This window comes from Suricata suricatta, chromosome 3, assembly GCF_006229205.1.
Source record: "Suricata suricatta isolate VVHF042 chromosome 3, meerkat_22Aug2017_6uvM2_HiC, whole genome shotgun sequence".
Lineage (NCBI taxonomy): Eukaryota > Metazoa > Chordata > Mammalia > Carnivora > Herpestidae > Suricata > Suricata suricatta.
The window spans coordinates 91,122,602-91,139,043 of NC_043702.1; the positions used below are offsets into that span (position 1 = coordinate 91,122,602).

General features: G+C 36.6%; 2 protein-coding genes across 12 annotated transcripts in view; one reads left to right on the forward strand and one right to left on the reverse strand.

The window, feature by feature from the left end:
- The window catches only part of MAP3K19 (mitogen-activated protein kinase kinase kinase 19), a 35,175-nt gene extending 33,332 nt beyond the window's left edge, over window positions 1-1,843 (forward strand). For all 5 annotated transcript variants that reach the window (XM_029933013.1, XM_029933015.1, XM_029933017.1 and 2 more), the window contains one exon: window positions 1,429-1,843. In XM_029933013.1, the coding sequence (XP_029788873.1) occupies window positions 1,429-1,495 (67 nt within the window). In that variant the 3' untranslated portion in view covers window positions 1,496-1,843. The remainder of the gene's footprint in view (window positions 1-1,428) is intronic.
- Window positions 1,844-5,213: 3,370 nt separating this feature from the next.
- CCNT2 (cyclin T2) overlaps window positions 5,214-16,442 on the reverse strand; it is a 41,965-nt gene continuing 30,736 nt past the window's right edge. For 4 of the 7 annotated variants that reach the window (XM_029934672.1, XM_029934671.1, XM_029934676.1 and 1 more), the window contains 3 exons: window positions 15,879-16,042; window positions 11,883-11,953; window positions 5,214-11,365 (listed from right to left, as the gene is read on the reverse strand). In XM_029934672.1, the coding sequence (XP_029790532.1) occupies window positions 9,938-11,365; window positions 11,883-11,953; window positions 15,879-16,042 (1,663 nt within the window). In that variant the 3' untranslated portion in view covers window positions 5,214-9,937. Of the gene's footprint in view, window positions 11,366-11,882; window positions 11,954-15,878; window positions 16,043-16,442 lie in introns of those variants that run through there. The other 3 variants (XM_029934674.1, XM_029934673.1, XR_003906696.1) reach the window with 2 other exon arrangements.

The window sequence follows — 16,442 nt, forward strand, 5'->3', positions numbered from 1 at the left end:
GGTTCACTAATTCATTGACTAATTCATTGGCAACAGCTTAATTTCTTGAGGAAAATAACCTAAACCAAAATAGTACTGTCTGTCTCCCATTACTTTATGCTCATCCAAGAGTGCCCCAAATGGGATTATTTCAATTAACCACCAAAACACATTAAAAAATTTTTTTTATCATTTTTTTGAGAGACAGAGTGTGAGAGGTAGAGGGACAGAGAGAGGGAATCAGATTAGGAAGCAGACTTCAGGCTCTGAGCTTTCAGTGCAGAGCCCAATGCGGGGCTTGAACTCACAAAGTGTGAGAATACGACCTGAGCCGAAGTTGGGCACTTAACCAAGCCACCCAGGCTCCCCTAACCAAAATACATTTAAATGCCTACTTCGTAAAGGTTTTTTTTTTTTTTTTTTTTTTTTTTTTTTAGGGGCACTTGCATGACTCAGTTGGTTAAGCATCTGACTTCGACTTAGGTCATGATCTCACAGTCCATGGGTTCCAGCCCCGCATCATGCTCTGTGCTGACAGCTAAGAGCCTGGAGCCTGCTTCAGATTCTGCATCTCCTTCTCTTTCTGCCCCTCCTCCACTCACACTTTGTATCTCTCTCTCTCTCTCAAAAAGTAAATAAACATTTAAAAAAAATTTTTTAAATCTTTTTCTAATGTTTATTTTTGAGAGAGTAGGGGAGAGGCAGAGAAAGAAGGGGACAAAGGATCCAAAGTGGGCTCTGTGCCGACAGCAGAGACAGATGCACATGGGGCTTGAACTCACGAATTGTGAGGTCGTGACCTGAGCAGAAGTCAGATGCTTAACCGACTGAGCCACCCAGACACCCCTCCTTTCTAAAGGCTTTTCAATTCTGGATTCCAATGCCTCTATATTTTAAAAGTAAATGTAATGCTAATTAAGACTGCATTAAACTGTACATCCAAAAATGTGAATTTTACTGTTACACCCCAAACTGAACAAATAGAAAAGGCTTTTAATCACAACAGCCAACTACTTTTTGAGCTATTACTGTTTGCCAGACACTGTTCAAAACCTGTATGTACATTATTTAATTCTCCCAATGAATTAGATGTTATCTCCATCTTACTAATGAGAAGACCTTGTGTTGCTTACCTAAGATCATACTGAGGTATGGACTCGCCTCAAGTCTGTGCTTCCATGTCTTTATTTTGAGAGAGTGTGGGTGAGCAGAGGAAGGGCAGAGAGAGAGAGAGAGAGAGAGAGAGAGAGAGAGAGAGAGAGAGAGAGAGAGAGAGAGAGAATCCCAAGAGCTAACAGGTACCGAGTCCCATACAGGGCTTAATCCCAACCGTGAGATCATGACCTGAGCTGAAATCAAAAGTTGGACACTTAACTGAGTCACCCAGACACCTGTCCAGTTGGGAGGCACTTACTGGGTGACGTTTGTAACGTGGTTTTCCCTTCTTAGGGACCAGCACGAGCGACCTTCTGCTGCCCAGCTCCTGAAGCACTCCTTCTTGATGAGAAGTCACTGAACATACATCAACTTTTCATCCAGTTCCATTATAGATATACTCCATACTGCTGCATTGTGGGAATGATGGTTGAAGGACTGTTTTCCTACTGTTAAAACAACTCGACCCAATTTAACCAGATCCTGCAGTGTCACTAACAAAAATGGTTTAGTTAATTATTAGCCTCAAGCTTTAGGCAAGGTTACACACATATATGAGAACATTCTATTAAAAAATAACAAAAAAACCTGTTGCAGTGTTTATAGTTTTGACTATCCAGGAATTATATTCTCTATTGCTTTATGTTATCCTTCCATTTATTTTTGGCCTGTCCATTTTAATGTCTTCAAAATAAATTGTAAAAACAAGAAGAAAGTTGTGTATTTTTTGCCTGGTGGGTAAAGACACTTAATTCGTGGAAACAAAACTAGAGGAAGGGGATAAATTGAAAACTGGAGAGATGTTAGATTCTACTTATTTTAGCAGTAACCTTTGCAGATTACAGGAGACTCAAAGTTAGCAGGATGAGCTAAGGGCGTTGGCATTTCATCAGAGGGTCCCCTAATTCCTCCTACGTTTCCATCTATAAAAAGCTACAGTACTATTCAAGCTGGCCCCATAAACCTCAGGTTGCTTCCTCTGAAATTTCAAGTATGACCTGAAAGCTTTACTTATATGCAGAGTCAACTAGGTCACGGCCACATCTATAACTAGCCAAACCTAAGCCAGCTAGTAGAATAAAAGCTGGGTCTGGTAAAGGGGAGTGGGTCAGCACTATCAACTTTGTCAGGGCACTTTGCTCACTTCACTTGAATGGACATCTCCACTGGGGTCACTCTTCATTTCCATCTTCAGAACAATGGTAAACCTAACCAGAAAAAGTGGACAAGTTGTCGGAATTACTACGAGGCCTTGTTTTAAGTTGGTGGATTAAACATTTTTAATAAGGTTTCTATTGCCGTGACTCCACTCATCTACATTTCATGGACACCTGTTGGCTGAAGTGCTCTCTATAGAATCTTTGTACTGGCTATCATTTCCAAGCAGCACAATTACAAACTAACTTGGGTATATTCCAACACCAGTTGTCAGACGTTGTCAAAATAAAGCTGGTTCTTTAGAAGTTTTTGAGAAGTAACTGAAATGCAAACTGGAGGGAAGATTTTAATTTAGTCAACACATTTAGATGGCTCTTTTGTGGGTATGCCTTCCTTCTTTCCAATTTGGAGAGTTCTTTTCTCATATTTGGTAAGAATTTAAAAGATAGGTCCCTTATTTACTTGTATATTAACATAGTCTAAAATATCATTTTGTTAAAGTCTTTTGTGCTTAAGGCATAACAGGTCAGAATTATGCTATTATTGCCCGGATGTTTGCTCCCTTCATTATGTTCATTGGGAGGAGGAGGGTCTGAGAGGAGACTGGAGTGCAGACAGGTGGCGGCTGGAGGAGCCTTACTAAGCTCTTAACATCAAAAAGCACCTCATGTAATTCTGGTTGCTGTTTGGGTTCGTAATATCATTCTCATTTTATTAGTGAGATAGGGTTGAAAGCGAAGGGCCTTTCTCAAGGCCGTCCTGCTTGTAGGTAGAAGTTGAAACAGCCACCCAGATTTGTGTGACTTTATAGCCCTTTCCCACATTTATATGTAAAATTACATCAAGTTTTACTCAGACAAAACCCCACCGGGAGGCTGATAAACAAATTCCACCAGTCTGGTTAGTAAATTTGGTTACTTCAATGGTGTAAAAAGCTTTTTATTTTTCACTTAGCAACAGTAACGCCTTCCTCTCTAGAACCACCTTTCTCTTCATCACACACAATGCTTGTTTTTAATCCTATTCAAAAGCACACGTCATTATGTACTAAATCTTCCTGTATGCCCTGGGACCCAATCTCCACCAAAGGAAACGTTAACTCCTCAGGTAAAATTCTAAGAGTAGTTCCAACTCTATAGCACTTTCCAACATTTAACCTACTCACACGATGGACATTTCCTCAGTGGCTGAGTGAGGAGAGTTGCCACAGTGGAAAAGAGCAAGCTATGGAGTTTGGGGTTGGGGAGAGAGAGTATTCATTATCCACTTCCTCCCACATGACCCTTACAGCAGTCCTGGGCCTTCTATAAAGTAATGAATAGCTCCAAGATAAAAGCCACTTAACCTGCTCGATAAGCAGTCAAAAAAGCCTCCATCACCTACAGAGCCATCGTACTTGTTGCATTTGCCAAGTATTAATTCAGCTTAAAGCAGCTATGTAAGGTAGAACCTTGCACGCAAAACAGCTTTCCAGGGGATTCTGTCAACTTGAAAGTACCCAATGCAGAGGCACCTGTGTGCCTCAGTCACTTGAACACTTGGGGTTCTCTCTCCCTCGCTATCCTTCCCCTGTTCTCTCAAAATAAATAAACTTAAAAAAAAAAAAACCGCACCCAATGTAGGCAGTCTGTGTCTTTACTGGTGATAAAACTAACAAGAGTGAAAAACCATGATAGCAAACAAACCTGAGGAAAAGCTAAAGTACTTCATTCTATTGCCATGACTTCTCAAACTGGTGAAACACTTCAGCTGGATTCATTCCTAGAGCAACTGCTCCTCTGGATTATGCCTTGAAATACTGACAACAACACCCCCAAATTGATCTTGGGTACGTACCTGGACCCTTGTAAGGTCTGAAAGCTCTTAATTTCATGTCAGTAAAATAAAACCCTTTCATTAGTGAGGCTCTTCACTGCCACAGGAGGTGGGGGAGGAAACAGGCAGGTCTTACACCAGAGCTAAAACAAAACTGTACAATTTCTTCATTATATTGGAAACAGCAAGGCAAAAAAAAAAAGGGGGGGGGAGGATGAATTACAAAAATAATTAGCGTTACATGGAATTAACTGATTTTGTAATGTTCCTAAATAAAACTCACCTAACTTATTATTATATGCTGATACAATAAGCCTTTACCGGTGTTATCAACAGAAGATGAAGACAACTCTCCTTTAATTAATTTCAAAACATTTATTTTACATTTAGGCTTCAGATGCATTTTAGAGAGAGTAACTTTTCTATCTATCCTGCACAGCTTTTTATCGATCTACAACCTTTTAATCTATCCTGCATGGCTTCAATTTTCTTTCAAGTGGAATGTATGGGCAAATCATGGAGAAGGCAAGGGGTTGGAGAGGGCAGCAATAATAAAGCAGTTTATGATTAAATATTTTTTCATGGATAATTCACCTTCCAGATAACTGCAATTCCTCTTTGCTTCTTGAGGAGTTGATGCAACAGTTTAACCAAGAAAATCTCAAAATACGAATTAGAACGAACTTAAATTTTGGAAACAAAAGACATGTAGTTTAATACACACCCAAGTTCAATGCACCTGGACTGGGCTTCCTCATTCCCTCCGATATCTAAAATATACCTCTGGCAAGATTCTCTTCAATGCCATCTATTCTGCTTAACCTTCCCTGATTACCCAAATCTTAGCCTCACAATGCTATGAATAGGTAAACTTTGTAGATAAGGAAATCAAGGCACAAAGTTAACTAATTCACCCAAGGACATCAGCTACTAAATGGTAGGTTTGAGACTAGAGTATGGACAATCTGAATGAGAGAACACACTCTTTGATGATTACAAAGTGACTCAGATAAAGAGAAACTTATATTAATATCTTATTTCCCACACTTTCCAGGGACTGAAAATTATCTTTGATTCACATTAACAAGACATGGTAGAGCCTTGGGTTGACATTTTCAATAAACACATTTTATTAATAATTCCTCGTAATAGATATGGAGCTGAAATTCAAGGACTAATCAAATTCATGCCACACATACACATTCCTGTTTTGGATTTTCTATTAGTAAACACCCTATTCAATAGTCCTTGGGGGTTTTGAGTACATTCAGAAAACAAAATCCCAATCACTGCTGACAACAAATGAGTAAATATGAGGTTTTTCAAACCCAGTAAACTTGAAAAACACACCTTAAAAGAATGTACTCATTACTTAACAAACAACAGGCAATCAAATTAAACCAACTACTAAAAAAAATTTTAAGTGAGGCTTCCTCCCAAAAGTTCAAAATAAAGGAATTTAGCCCTCAGAATTTACTTTGGGGTTAAAGGATCAGAGAACAGGTTAACTCACCTTTATGAAAACAGAATTGCTCCTAGCCACACAACCTTCCAAGGTATCTTACTTAGCAACCTCATCTAAAGAATCTGTCAGGTGAAAATAGACACTAGTAAGCGGAGTCACAGAAGCAGAAGCTGGCTGCGCACAAATGAACATTGTGGAATAAAAACGGATGTGTGGCATCACACCTCACACACTGAGCAGTCCAGTCCCACTGTTAAGATCATGTTATACAGACAGACGTTTCCGAGGCAAACTTGCCTTACAAAACAAGCAAACTTCTACCTGACTTACATGTCAGCTTACAGCAGTCAAATTTCAGGTATTAATGTAACTGTGGATTCTCAAATTAATACAATGATATCATAACTTCACCCCCTAGGAGGCCAGATGGAATGTGCTGTTTTCTAAATCACCTATCGTCAACACATGGGCACACAAAATTAACAGGTATCATTCTGTTAGCTCAATTAATGCAAGTTTCCCAGGCATGGGATTAACCGATCCTTCATCTGTAAATACAGTTAGCAATCCCTACTACCTCCCAAGAAAGCCTCTTGAGCAAGAGACTGCTGAATCAAGCATTCTTCCACAAGAGCTCTTAAATATTTCTTAGCAAAGAGATCTTTAAAGTGCACAGTACGAGGCAAGAAACAACTGCTCACTGACTAGATAAAATTTGGGAATGATGAGGTGTCTTGAGAATATCTCTTCCTTTAGAGATACTACCATGTAAAAAGAAAAAAACAAAGCAAAACAAAACAAAACAAAAAAACCAACCTGGTAACAACCCTCCTTACTTATTTCCATCGTAAATGCAAAATACCCTAAAATTTCTGATCAACCAAAGATACTTTTACAGTACACAACAGTGATGCACAGGCAAGCAGTGGTTTATCTCTTAGGTTGGTTAAAGAATAAAAATCAGCAATTTAAATTCTCAAATATAACCAAACTGTGCTCGAAATGCTTTAAGGCAAGTCAATTGGAAACTAACAGAAACAATTAACATTTGGTTCTCTGAAGTAGACTAGTCATTTCTTTAAGCTGAAGGAGGGTAGAACAAACATAGAAGGTCTCCTGCCCTAATTATAACCTGTTGGTACAAAGTGATGCAAGCACCTCTCAGGTAGCATGGAAGAAATGTGGACTCAACGATTCTAACCAGAATGCATGTGCACAAGCAGAGAAAGACCAAGATGCACCTTTAACTGCTTCCAAAGACAAACCAAAGCAACAAACCTCAAGTTAAACAAGAAGGAACTGGGACATTTACCAAGGTTGTGCCACTAAAGGATTATCAGCACTAGTTTGGTTAAACAGGCCTCCAAGAATGTCTCCATGAATAATAAACAGTCCTTTGCTTTTTGGTTCCAAAAACATATTTTAAAGTAGCTAAGGCAAATATTTAGGGGGGCATAGCTAAATACTGGAAAACTACTTAAAGAGGTAGAAGTAAAGCCTTTCTATGCAATGTGCTTCTGCATAAAGTAACAAAACTATGATCTAGGGAAAAGACAACTAAAAAAATCAATCACTCTTTTAAAGGATGTTTAAAGATAACGCTTTTTAATATTTCAAATATTTAAAAAAAAAATCTCATCAAAAATGTAAATCACCTTAACAGTACTTTGCACATGTGGAATTTCATACCTAAATTTTATGATACTATTTTGGTTTACTTATGGCTACTTACAAGAAGACTCGGTAATAGTGTCCATTCATTGGAGTCTTTTTCTTTGGTTGAGCCTATTGGGACTAGGCTGATGAACTATTTTATGCAAATGAGATGCATAAAGCAAATTAATGGTAATGAGTAATAGGGGTTTTCATTTAATGGAAATGAAACTTAAAAGGATTTTCATATTCATCCCCATGGTAGATTTGGAAGATATAATCCTGTTCAGAGGTTAAAGAGTTTGAATAGCTCACACAATCCTGTACAAATTACATCTGGCTGCCCTTTAATAAATAAAGTCATCGTAAAGAATTACATTTACAGAGTGAAAAGTGAATACATAGCAATTCAATTCTGGAAGTACTAGTAAGTACTGACCCATAACAATATCTATTAGCTACCTTTTAAACTGTCCATCATTAGCACCAATAAAGATTCAACAAAATTACCTTTATTCCCACATCTCGAAACAGTTCTGCAGATTCTTAGTGAAGTTTAAGTATAGTCACAGACCTTAAATATTCACATTGTTTCTATGTCATACTGAAAATAAGTTCACTACTTTTTTGGATATTCTTTACAAAATCTAATTAAAATTCCTGGTGTTATCATCCCCAATTATACAGTAGCACAACCACCCTATGTCGTTTCACATGATAGCTCCTTAGAGGTTTCACATCTAAATTACCAAGAACAAAACCCTTCCCTCCCTCATCTTGCATCAGCTTAATTCTATACTAGTCCTCAGATTATGTACCACTGTAAAAGTAGAACTGTATCAAAATTACCATGTTTATGGATACAATAATATGCCATACAGAGCAACAAAGTTACACGCAATGACAAAGATTACTAAAGTTATGCAAGACAAAGAACAAATATTAGGACATGCTCCCTAGGCAAAGTCCCTAGAAAGAGGCTCCTAGTATCCTAAGTTCAAATAGCATTGACAAAATAATGAACAATTATCTTTAAAAAATTATAGAGCTACTGGCAAATTAAGTAATTGCTAAATAAAGTAGAGCACGAGATTAAACTCTCTAATATTTACAACTGCAACATACTTGAGAAAAATTACAATTGTGCACATATCAGTGGCTTTGTAACAAAAATAATTCATATACATAGAAGAAAAAATTAGGACAGTTTTCATTTCAACAAAAGTTGAATTCACCCCATCTAAAGATACTCAACAGCTCAAAGATTTACCACAGAATAAATTCAAGATTAGCTGATAAACTGGAGCCACATTATTGTTTCAAATTTTAAACAAGTTAAAGTCTATTGTTTGTTCAGAAGTTAGATGACTGTGCAAACGTGACCTCAACAGGAATATTCTGAGATGTGCAAACAAATGGAAAACCTCCACTAGCTGTTCACCTGGAGGCTAACCCTCTTTTCTCACAGAGCTTCCTGGTAACAACCATAAGCTGTAAATACAGGTACAATGCACAGTCAATGATCTTTTCTTTATATTTATTGTTAGAATATAAAAGAACTGAGAGAGCAACAAGTTTAATTTCATTTCTATAAGGAAGACTGCATTTACCTGAAAAAGAAATATGGCATCACACACGAACACACTTCAGGGGAGGAGTATGTTTAAGAATATGGTGTCATTCTGAACACTAAAGGAAAATCAATCCCTGTTTACTGGTAAAATATGTAGTGTTAAAGTTCTTTAAGAAAAAAACTTACTAATTCTTCACTATATAAGTTTTTGTGAGTTTAGTTTTCAAATCACAGTAATCTACATAACCATTATTAACAGCTCTGTGTTTATAGTACTGCAACAAGCCAACACACATTTAAAATGCACTTCACATCAAGAGTATGTAAACTTTATTTTTTCCTCTTCAAGCCTTCAGAAAAGTAGGGGCTATTTCAGCAGCCAACCTGGTCAGAAGCTCTGAAGGCAAAAGTTCAGTGCCTCACAGTATAAATAAATGACCATCTGCGGCACTGCATACCCATCTGTAGTGAAGTGTTCCCCTTCAGTGGCTTCCAGTAAGGCCTAGAGTTTAAGGTTAACATGAAAAAGTGCCACCTTTGTTTTAGATTAGTGATGGACTCTGACAAGATAAAATAAAGTTATATTGTTATACTTACAAGCAGCTCCAATCCTGAGTATTTATGGTAATATCTAAACATACAAAAATGTATGTACATTTTTCTCCACTTTCTTGTAAACAGTTGTCAGTATACTGTTTTATCCCTTTATCATCGAAACATGCAAATCATACATACAAGTATAAATACACAAAAAGAAAACAATTTACACTCATTCAAAAGCCAAGCAACAACAACATAAAATAGCTACAGTATTCAAATTATAAATAATGAATGCTTGAGGCATCTTATATTCCTAGAAGCAGCCAGCCATTCATCCTAATGTTCTTAGCTGCAATTGTAGAAATACTGAGTTTTGCACCTTCCATGCTTTTACAGTATTTATAACACTATCATATGTGGAGATAAAGACTTGTTTACTATAATCTCTTCTTTTCAGAATGAGGAACAAAGCAGCACTTACAAATCTCAAAGCAGTGGCAGCAACAGCAGGTGTCACCACTGCTAGATCAGGAGGAAGTTTTCCATTCTAACCATTTTTAAATTAAAAAAGTAAAGGAAAAATGGACCTAGATGAATGATTACATGTTCATTCCTTGGGCACTTAACAGCGAGTCCAGCATGTCGAATGTGTCTTTGTAGTCCATATGCTGGCTGTTTGTGCTGTACTCGTGATTGACATCAGGACCGTTGGTCTCCACTGGCTTCTTGTCCAGTTTCACGAGGGTGCTGAGATGTCCGTAGCCCACCTGGTATGTGACAGGGGGAGGAGGGGGTAAGGGATGGTTAAAAACAGAGTTGTGAGAGGATATATACTGCTTAACAGAGGAGGAAGAACTAGATGAACTACCTGAACTTTTGGAACTTTTGCTCATTTTGGAGTGATGGTTGTGAGAGGCATCATTGACATGCAGCTTCTTCCTCGAAGAGCTGGAACTAGAGGAAATGCCATCACTGCTCAGGCCAACGGGACTCCTCAGAACAGTGGGTGGGATTCCATCGGCACTATGTTTGCTGCCACCGCTGCTGCTGCCACTGTGGGAGTGGGAATGCTTGTGGCCGCTGGGGTGGTGTCGGTTCGCAGCATGGTCCTTGTGCTTCTCCTTATGGTCTCTGCTAACATGTGGGCTGGAATGCTTGCTCTTCCCGCTGCCCTCGTCAGAAGAGCTATGTCTTTCTGAGGAAGCAACTTTTATTTTCATTTTCAGTTCTTCTTTACTGGCACTCTTATCAGTGGGTGGTATTGGAATCCGTAATTTCAGTGATCCACTCTTCTCCTTCTTATCTGCTGTGTATTTTTCAGGTTTTTCAGGGTTTGTGATGGGAATTTTCATTTTAATGGGAGAAGTGACAGAACTGCTGCTGGCTGACTGTGACTGCACATGTTTGTGCTGCTGTTCTACCTGGGCGGCTAGATAATGATCTCTTACATCCAGATCAAGGGTTTCTAGCTTACGTTTTTCTCTGTATTTATCTAAAGACATTTTCTGAGGAATGACTCCAGGAGTAGCAGATATTGGTCCATGGTGTTTACTGCTTCCTGCTTTCTGAGTATATTCTTGCTTAGCAGAAGAATGATCAGAAATTCTGTCAGATCTGTGATGTGATCCCGAATGCAGTGATACAGAAGGTCCCTGCTGGAAGTTGATGTTGTACTGGCCACCAGACAAAGAGGTCTCTTGTTTCTGTGAATACATCTGTTCTGTCCTTGCTGATTCTGGATGCTGAGGCCATTCTTGGTGTGACGACAAACTGTATGAGGTACTTGGCATTCCTGTTGCTAGCATGGACAAATTATCAGATGTATGGCTGTCTTGAACCGAAATATTTCCTGAATTTAGAGGGACTGGTGTGGGGAATGCTGATGTAGATGGTTTCTGGAAACTTGGGTTTGTAGGCACACCAGTAACACTATCTACTAAAATGGAATTCTGGACCAAAGATGAACCAAGAAGTGGCGTTTCTGAAACTTGTCCATCTACTTTTGGTTTCTTAGCCGCCTGATTGGCCTATTTAAATAAAACACAGAAGAAGTGATGACAGCAAAGGGATTTAATATAATTTTCTCTGCTTTATAAAAATCTCTATAAAATATACGCAAACAAAATCACCTGGGGTTTAAGGCTTTATGTTGCCAGTAAATAACTATCTTATTTAGAGGCACAAAAGGGGGCTACAAAAATGGTAACCGCTGGTTTCAGAGTTAGATACATGTTAAATCCTAGCCCAGCATTTGAGAAAGTAATTTAACTTGTCTAGGCTTTAATTTGCCCATTTGTAAAATAAGGAGATTTCCATTATAATCACTGTGAGAATTAAACAGGAAATTTATAAAGTACTTATTAGCAAAGTGCACTGGACACAGTAGGTGAATAAACTATGAGTGTATGCAGTTTATGATACACTGTAATTAGTTAGGAATACTGGAAATAAGAATATTTAACCAAATAATTCAAACTGGTCAGCTAGGTACTGGTTAGACAAGTGACAAACTGATATTCTATTAAACCCTGCCAATTCTCTTACCCTCCAGTTTCGAATCCTCTTCAACCTACTAGGTGTTTTCTCCAATATTTGTAGAAACTCATGTGTTAGCTCTAAAAATAAAATTTAAATTTAAAACTTAGAAGGTGTCTTTAGGATTTATATTTCTCTCAAATGGGCAATATTAAAAGGGGGCCTCAAGAGTTTATTTACTTCATCGTCACCCTCCTATTCAACCTTCAGCAAATATAGAACTAGACATAGATCTGAACTGCTATTTTCAAAGATGAATGAAAGCATGAATAAATAAATAAATAAATATCATTTCCTCTTTCCCCATGCTCACTCTGGAATCTCTGGAAAATTTAGTAGCATTAAAAATAAAAAACTCCCCCCAAATAGAAAATCTTCATTAGGAAAACATTACAGTAATAATTATTGCAGGGAAGATCCATCAATAGATTCTTTAAAACTAATGGGCAAAAGTTTAAAGAAAAAGAAGGTATTTATGTAATCCTAACATAGCTTCTTCAAGATATTTAATTACAAAGAGAAGAACAATAGCTTTACAATGGAAGAACCCAGCAGATACCACCAAGTGATGATCATGGTTATCATTAACCAGCAGTAGGATATACCCCTTGATATATGAAAAACTCCTTGATAAGATGCACTGAGTAAGGCACAACCCATTTCCTAGTTCTGTGGTATTCTTGCCCAAAATACATAATTTCAACCTAATAATGAGAAAATATCAAACTCTAATTGAGGAACCTTCTATAAAATGACCATTATTTTTCAAAATGTCAAGGTCATAAAAGAAAATGAAAGAAAAACTGTCATAACTTGGAGGAGATTTAAGCAGTCATGGAAACATGGGATCCTACAACAGAAAAACTGCGGAAATCAAATAAACATCATTTAGTTACTAGTATTGTACCAATGTTAATTATTTGGTTTTGATAATCATATATTATTATATAAGATGTTAAAGGCCAGGTAAAGGGTATATAGAAACTATACTATTTTGTAGTTTAAGTTTAAAATTATTTGAAAGTTAAATGAAAAGAATTCCTCCACGTATACTCATAGTCTCCTAGCAATCATTATTAACAAATTATTAAAACTACCCTCAGTCATGTATCTTTACCTTATCTTTAACTTAAATTTAGGATTACAGTGAAATGACTCACTTCAAAAGTGGTTATGATGAATTATACTTTTCTACCTCCAAACAGTGGTATTAACTAGGCTATTAACCACTCAAGACAAATATTATCATCAGTCAAGTGGATCAGAGTATCACATAATATTAATAATGTCAATGCAGCAGAGACTACACAGATTCATTTATTTTTCTAGTATACATAGTAAGCTTCTCTGTAAACTATTCTAAGCAAACATGCTAATGTGATAATGAAAACTAAGACCATACAGAATTTATCTTAAAGTAAAAAATATGCAAACTCGGCACTTATTTTATGTCTATAAGCTGTGACAACTAAAACCTGTTCAAGATTCATGAACATTTTGATCCACTTTGAACAAAAGCAATCTAATGCCTGGAACACTACTCCTTAATTACAAACAAACAAACACCTTTCTACTTGTAAATCTAGCAGATACACAACAATTTTGGGTTCAAAATGAACAAGAAATTGTTTTGATTCAATTTTTCTAACAGCTTGGTTGTCAAAGATTAAATGCACATCAAGTTTCTGGTCCAGGTGTCCCTTGGGTGGCTTAGTTGGTTAAGTGTCTGACTCTTGGTTTTGGCTCAGGTCATGATATCATGGTTCATGGGGTAGAGCCCTGCATAGGGCTCTGTGCTGATAATGCAAAGCCTGCATCATGGGATTCACTCCCTCCTCTCTCGGCATCCTCCCCTGCTTGTGAACGCTTTCTCTCAAAATAAATAAATAAAAACTTAAAAAAAAAAAAAGTTTTGGGCCCCAAACCTACCTATATAGCAGGTAAAAAATATAAGGTTTATTTTTAACTTTCTTATTAAATTGTATAATGAACATTCAAAAGAATCTGTCAAATAATCACTGCCACTATATTAGTTATGTACACAAAAATCACAGTATGGTTCTTAAAATAGAGCCTTTTTCCCTCGAGTCTAAGTATACAGAAAAAAATTAAATGCAAAAAACACACGAGGGTTTGTTATTAATCATAAAACAAAAACAAACCCTGCAAAACAAAAACAAAAATTTTACAAGCAGGCCAAGTCTAAGCCAATACTGTTTTTGGAAGAGTCATTGCATGAATTATTTCACTGAACACTGATCAGACTAAAATTCAGATATATTTTATTAAGTTTGTTACTTTTTTTGGTGAACAAAACACAAAGAAAGACTGCTATATAATATGTTGAAACTGTCAATGTCTTAATGTCTGAGATTCATATTCAGTGGCTCTCCAACTGAATAAACTTGAGCCTTTTCAGAATGGAAGCAGAGGGATATTTAGGTGGCCCCTGTCATATCAAAAAAACAACTTTAACTATAATTTAGGAGCAGTATAAAAAGCAGATTACTTGCTTTTTGTGACCTTTACTTTAGGACCATTTATATAAACTATTTTTATTCCGATGATGCCTACTTTCTCTTATCAGTTAACTGCCAAAGGAAGATGGTAGCATAGATAACCTTATTTTCAAGTCACAGATGAAAAAAAAACCCCACTGGTTTTTAGAAGATGCCATTTTGACTCACTGAAGACTTCCTTCTTCTCTTGTTAAACTAAAAAACCTCTAGCAATGTAAGGAAAAGAATATAATCATGTGGCAATAATACAGCGTGAGATACATACACTGGGAGAAATTTTTCAGGGAGAAAAAAAAATCTGACAATCAAGAGATCTAAAAAGGAGGTAAAAGGAAGGTAAACTATCACAATCATGACCTATACCCCCGTTTGCAAACTTTCACTGGAACACAGCCATATCTTCATCTACAGACTGCCTATGGCTGCTTTCCAGCGACAGTGGTGGAGCTGTGTAGACGGCACAGATAGAAGAGTCCATAAATTCTAAGAGTTATTACTATTTGGCTCATCACAGAAAGGAAAACAGCTGGCTTACATGTAGAAATAAGTTGAGATTTAATTGGAAGATCACATTTGAAACCCAAAGGAGCCTCTACATAACAGATGTCCTCAAAAAGAATAGATATAAATTTTGTTTGGCCATGAGCTTCAATTTTGCAACAGAAGTTGGGGAAAGCTACAAAAAGAGTAAGCTGAAAACCTAACAGTATATCTGTTCAGCAAGAAGCATAATCTGTTTCGTTTCTGAAATCTACAGTACCTGGCTAAAATGTCTTAATTTCTAAGAATCTCTCCTGCCTCTGGTCAGCTTATTTCTTACCAGAGAAATTTCTTATCAGAATACTCAATTCCAGGTTCATAGTTTATAGAATCTGTACCCTTAATTTTGTCAAATCATATTTAATAATACAAGGCAACAATGACACACTTCACTATCAGTGAAACTACAGAACAAGGAATGTTACCCTGAAAAGACCTTCAGTTCAATGTTTCACATCTTCTACAACTAATATACCTGACTCTGAGGTTCTTGTATTGCCAACCTATAGAAATATAAATCATACGATTTTTTGAAAAGTCCTGAAAGGGCTTTCGATGTTCACTGGTGGTTAAAATATGTTCAAGTTTTTATTTTTTTAGTTACTTTTCTTTAGGCTAATGAATCCTTATTTTCATCCTGTTCATTTGATTGTGTAAATTATACTTTTAAATTCTATTACCAAATTGTTAAAATGAAATTATAGTTATGTTTTTGAGGAATCTTTTGAAACAAATAAATATTAACAGTTAAGGAGATATCTGGGATTAATACCAAAAGAACTACAGGGGGAGGGGGAGATGCTAAATTGGTCACAATCAGTAACTGTTCACTTAAGTAGGAATCTATGGAGATTCACTATTTTTCAAACCTATACAAAAGCAGGTAGAATTTTCTATAAAAAAATGTTTTCAATGTAAAAAAAAGGATTTATTTTTCTCTACTTACCATCCAGTAATTCTAGAGTAACTGTAGGATCGACATATTCCCACCAATGTTTTCCATCAGTTGACACAGGAATCTCCCAATTGGACCATTTGCAAGCCAAATGAATACATACACATGCTATCACTGTTGGTTTGTACTGAAGACAGAAGGTGGTAAGGTGTAGACTGTTGTGAAGCAGGTTTGAAAACGAAGAACCATAGTAATTCAAATATGTAAAACAAAGAAAAACATTTACCAGTAAGATTAGAGCACAAACCTATAAAGGTTTTCTTCTTCAAGTCTAGAGTATAAAACCTTATTTTTAAATTAAGCTAACACTATAGTCAGAAAATTCTAATACGAGATTTATGAACATTCTCTACATTCTCACTCTCCAGAGCATTTTATTACTATTCAATCAATACTAATAATATTTCTAAATTTTGAAGTATTTTACTTCTTTATAAAAGGAGGGGAAGACATATATTTCCAATAATCAGCATAAACAAGTATAACATTTTAATTTTTTGCAATATTTTTGTTTCTTTTGTAACATCATGGCAAAAATGTAAAGAAAAACCAGAA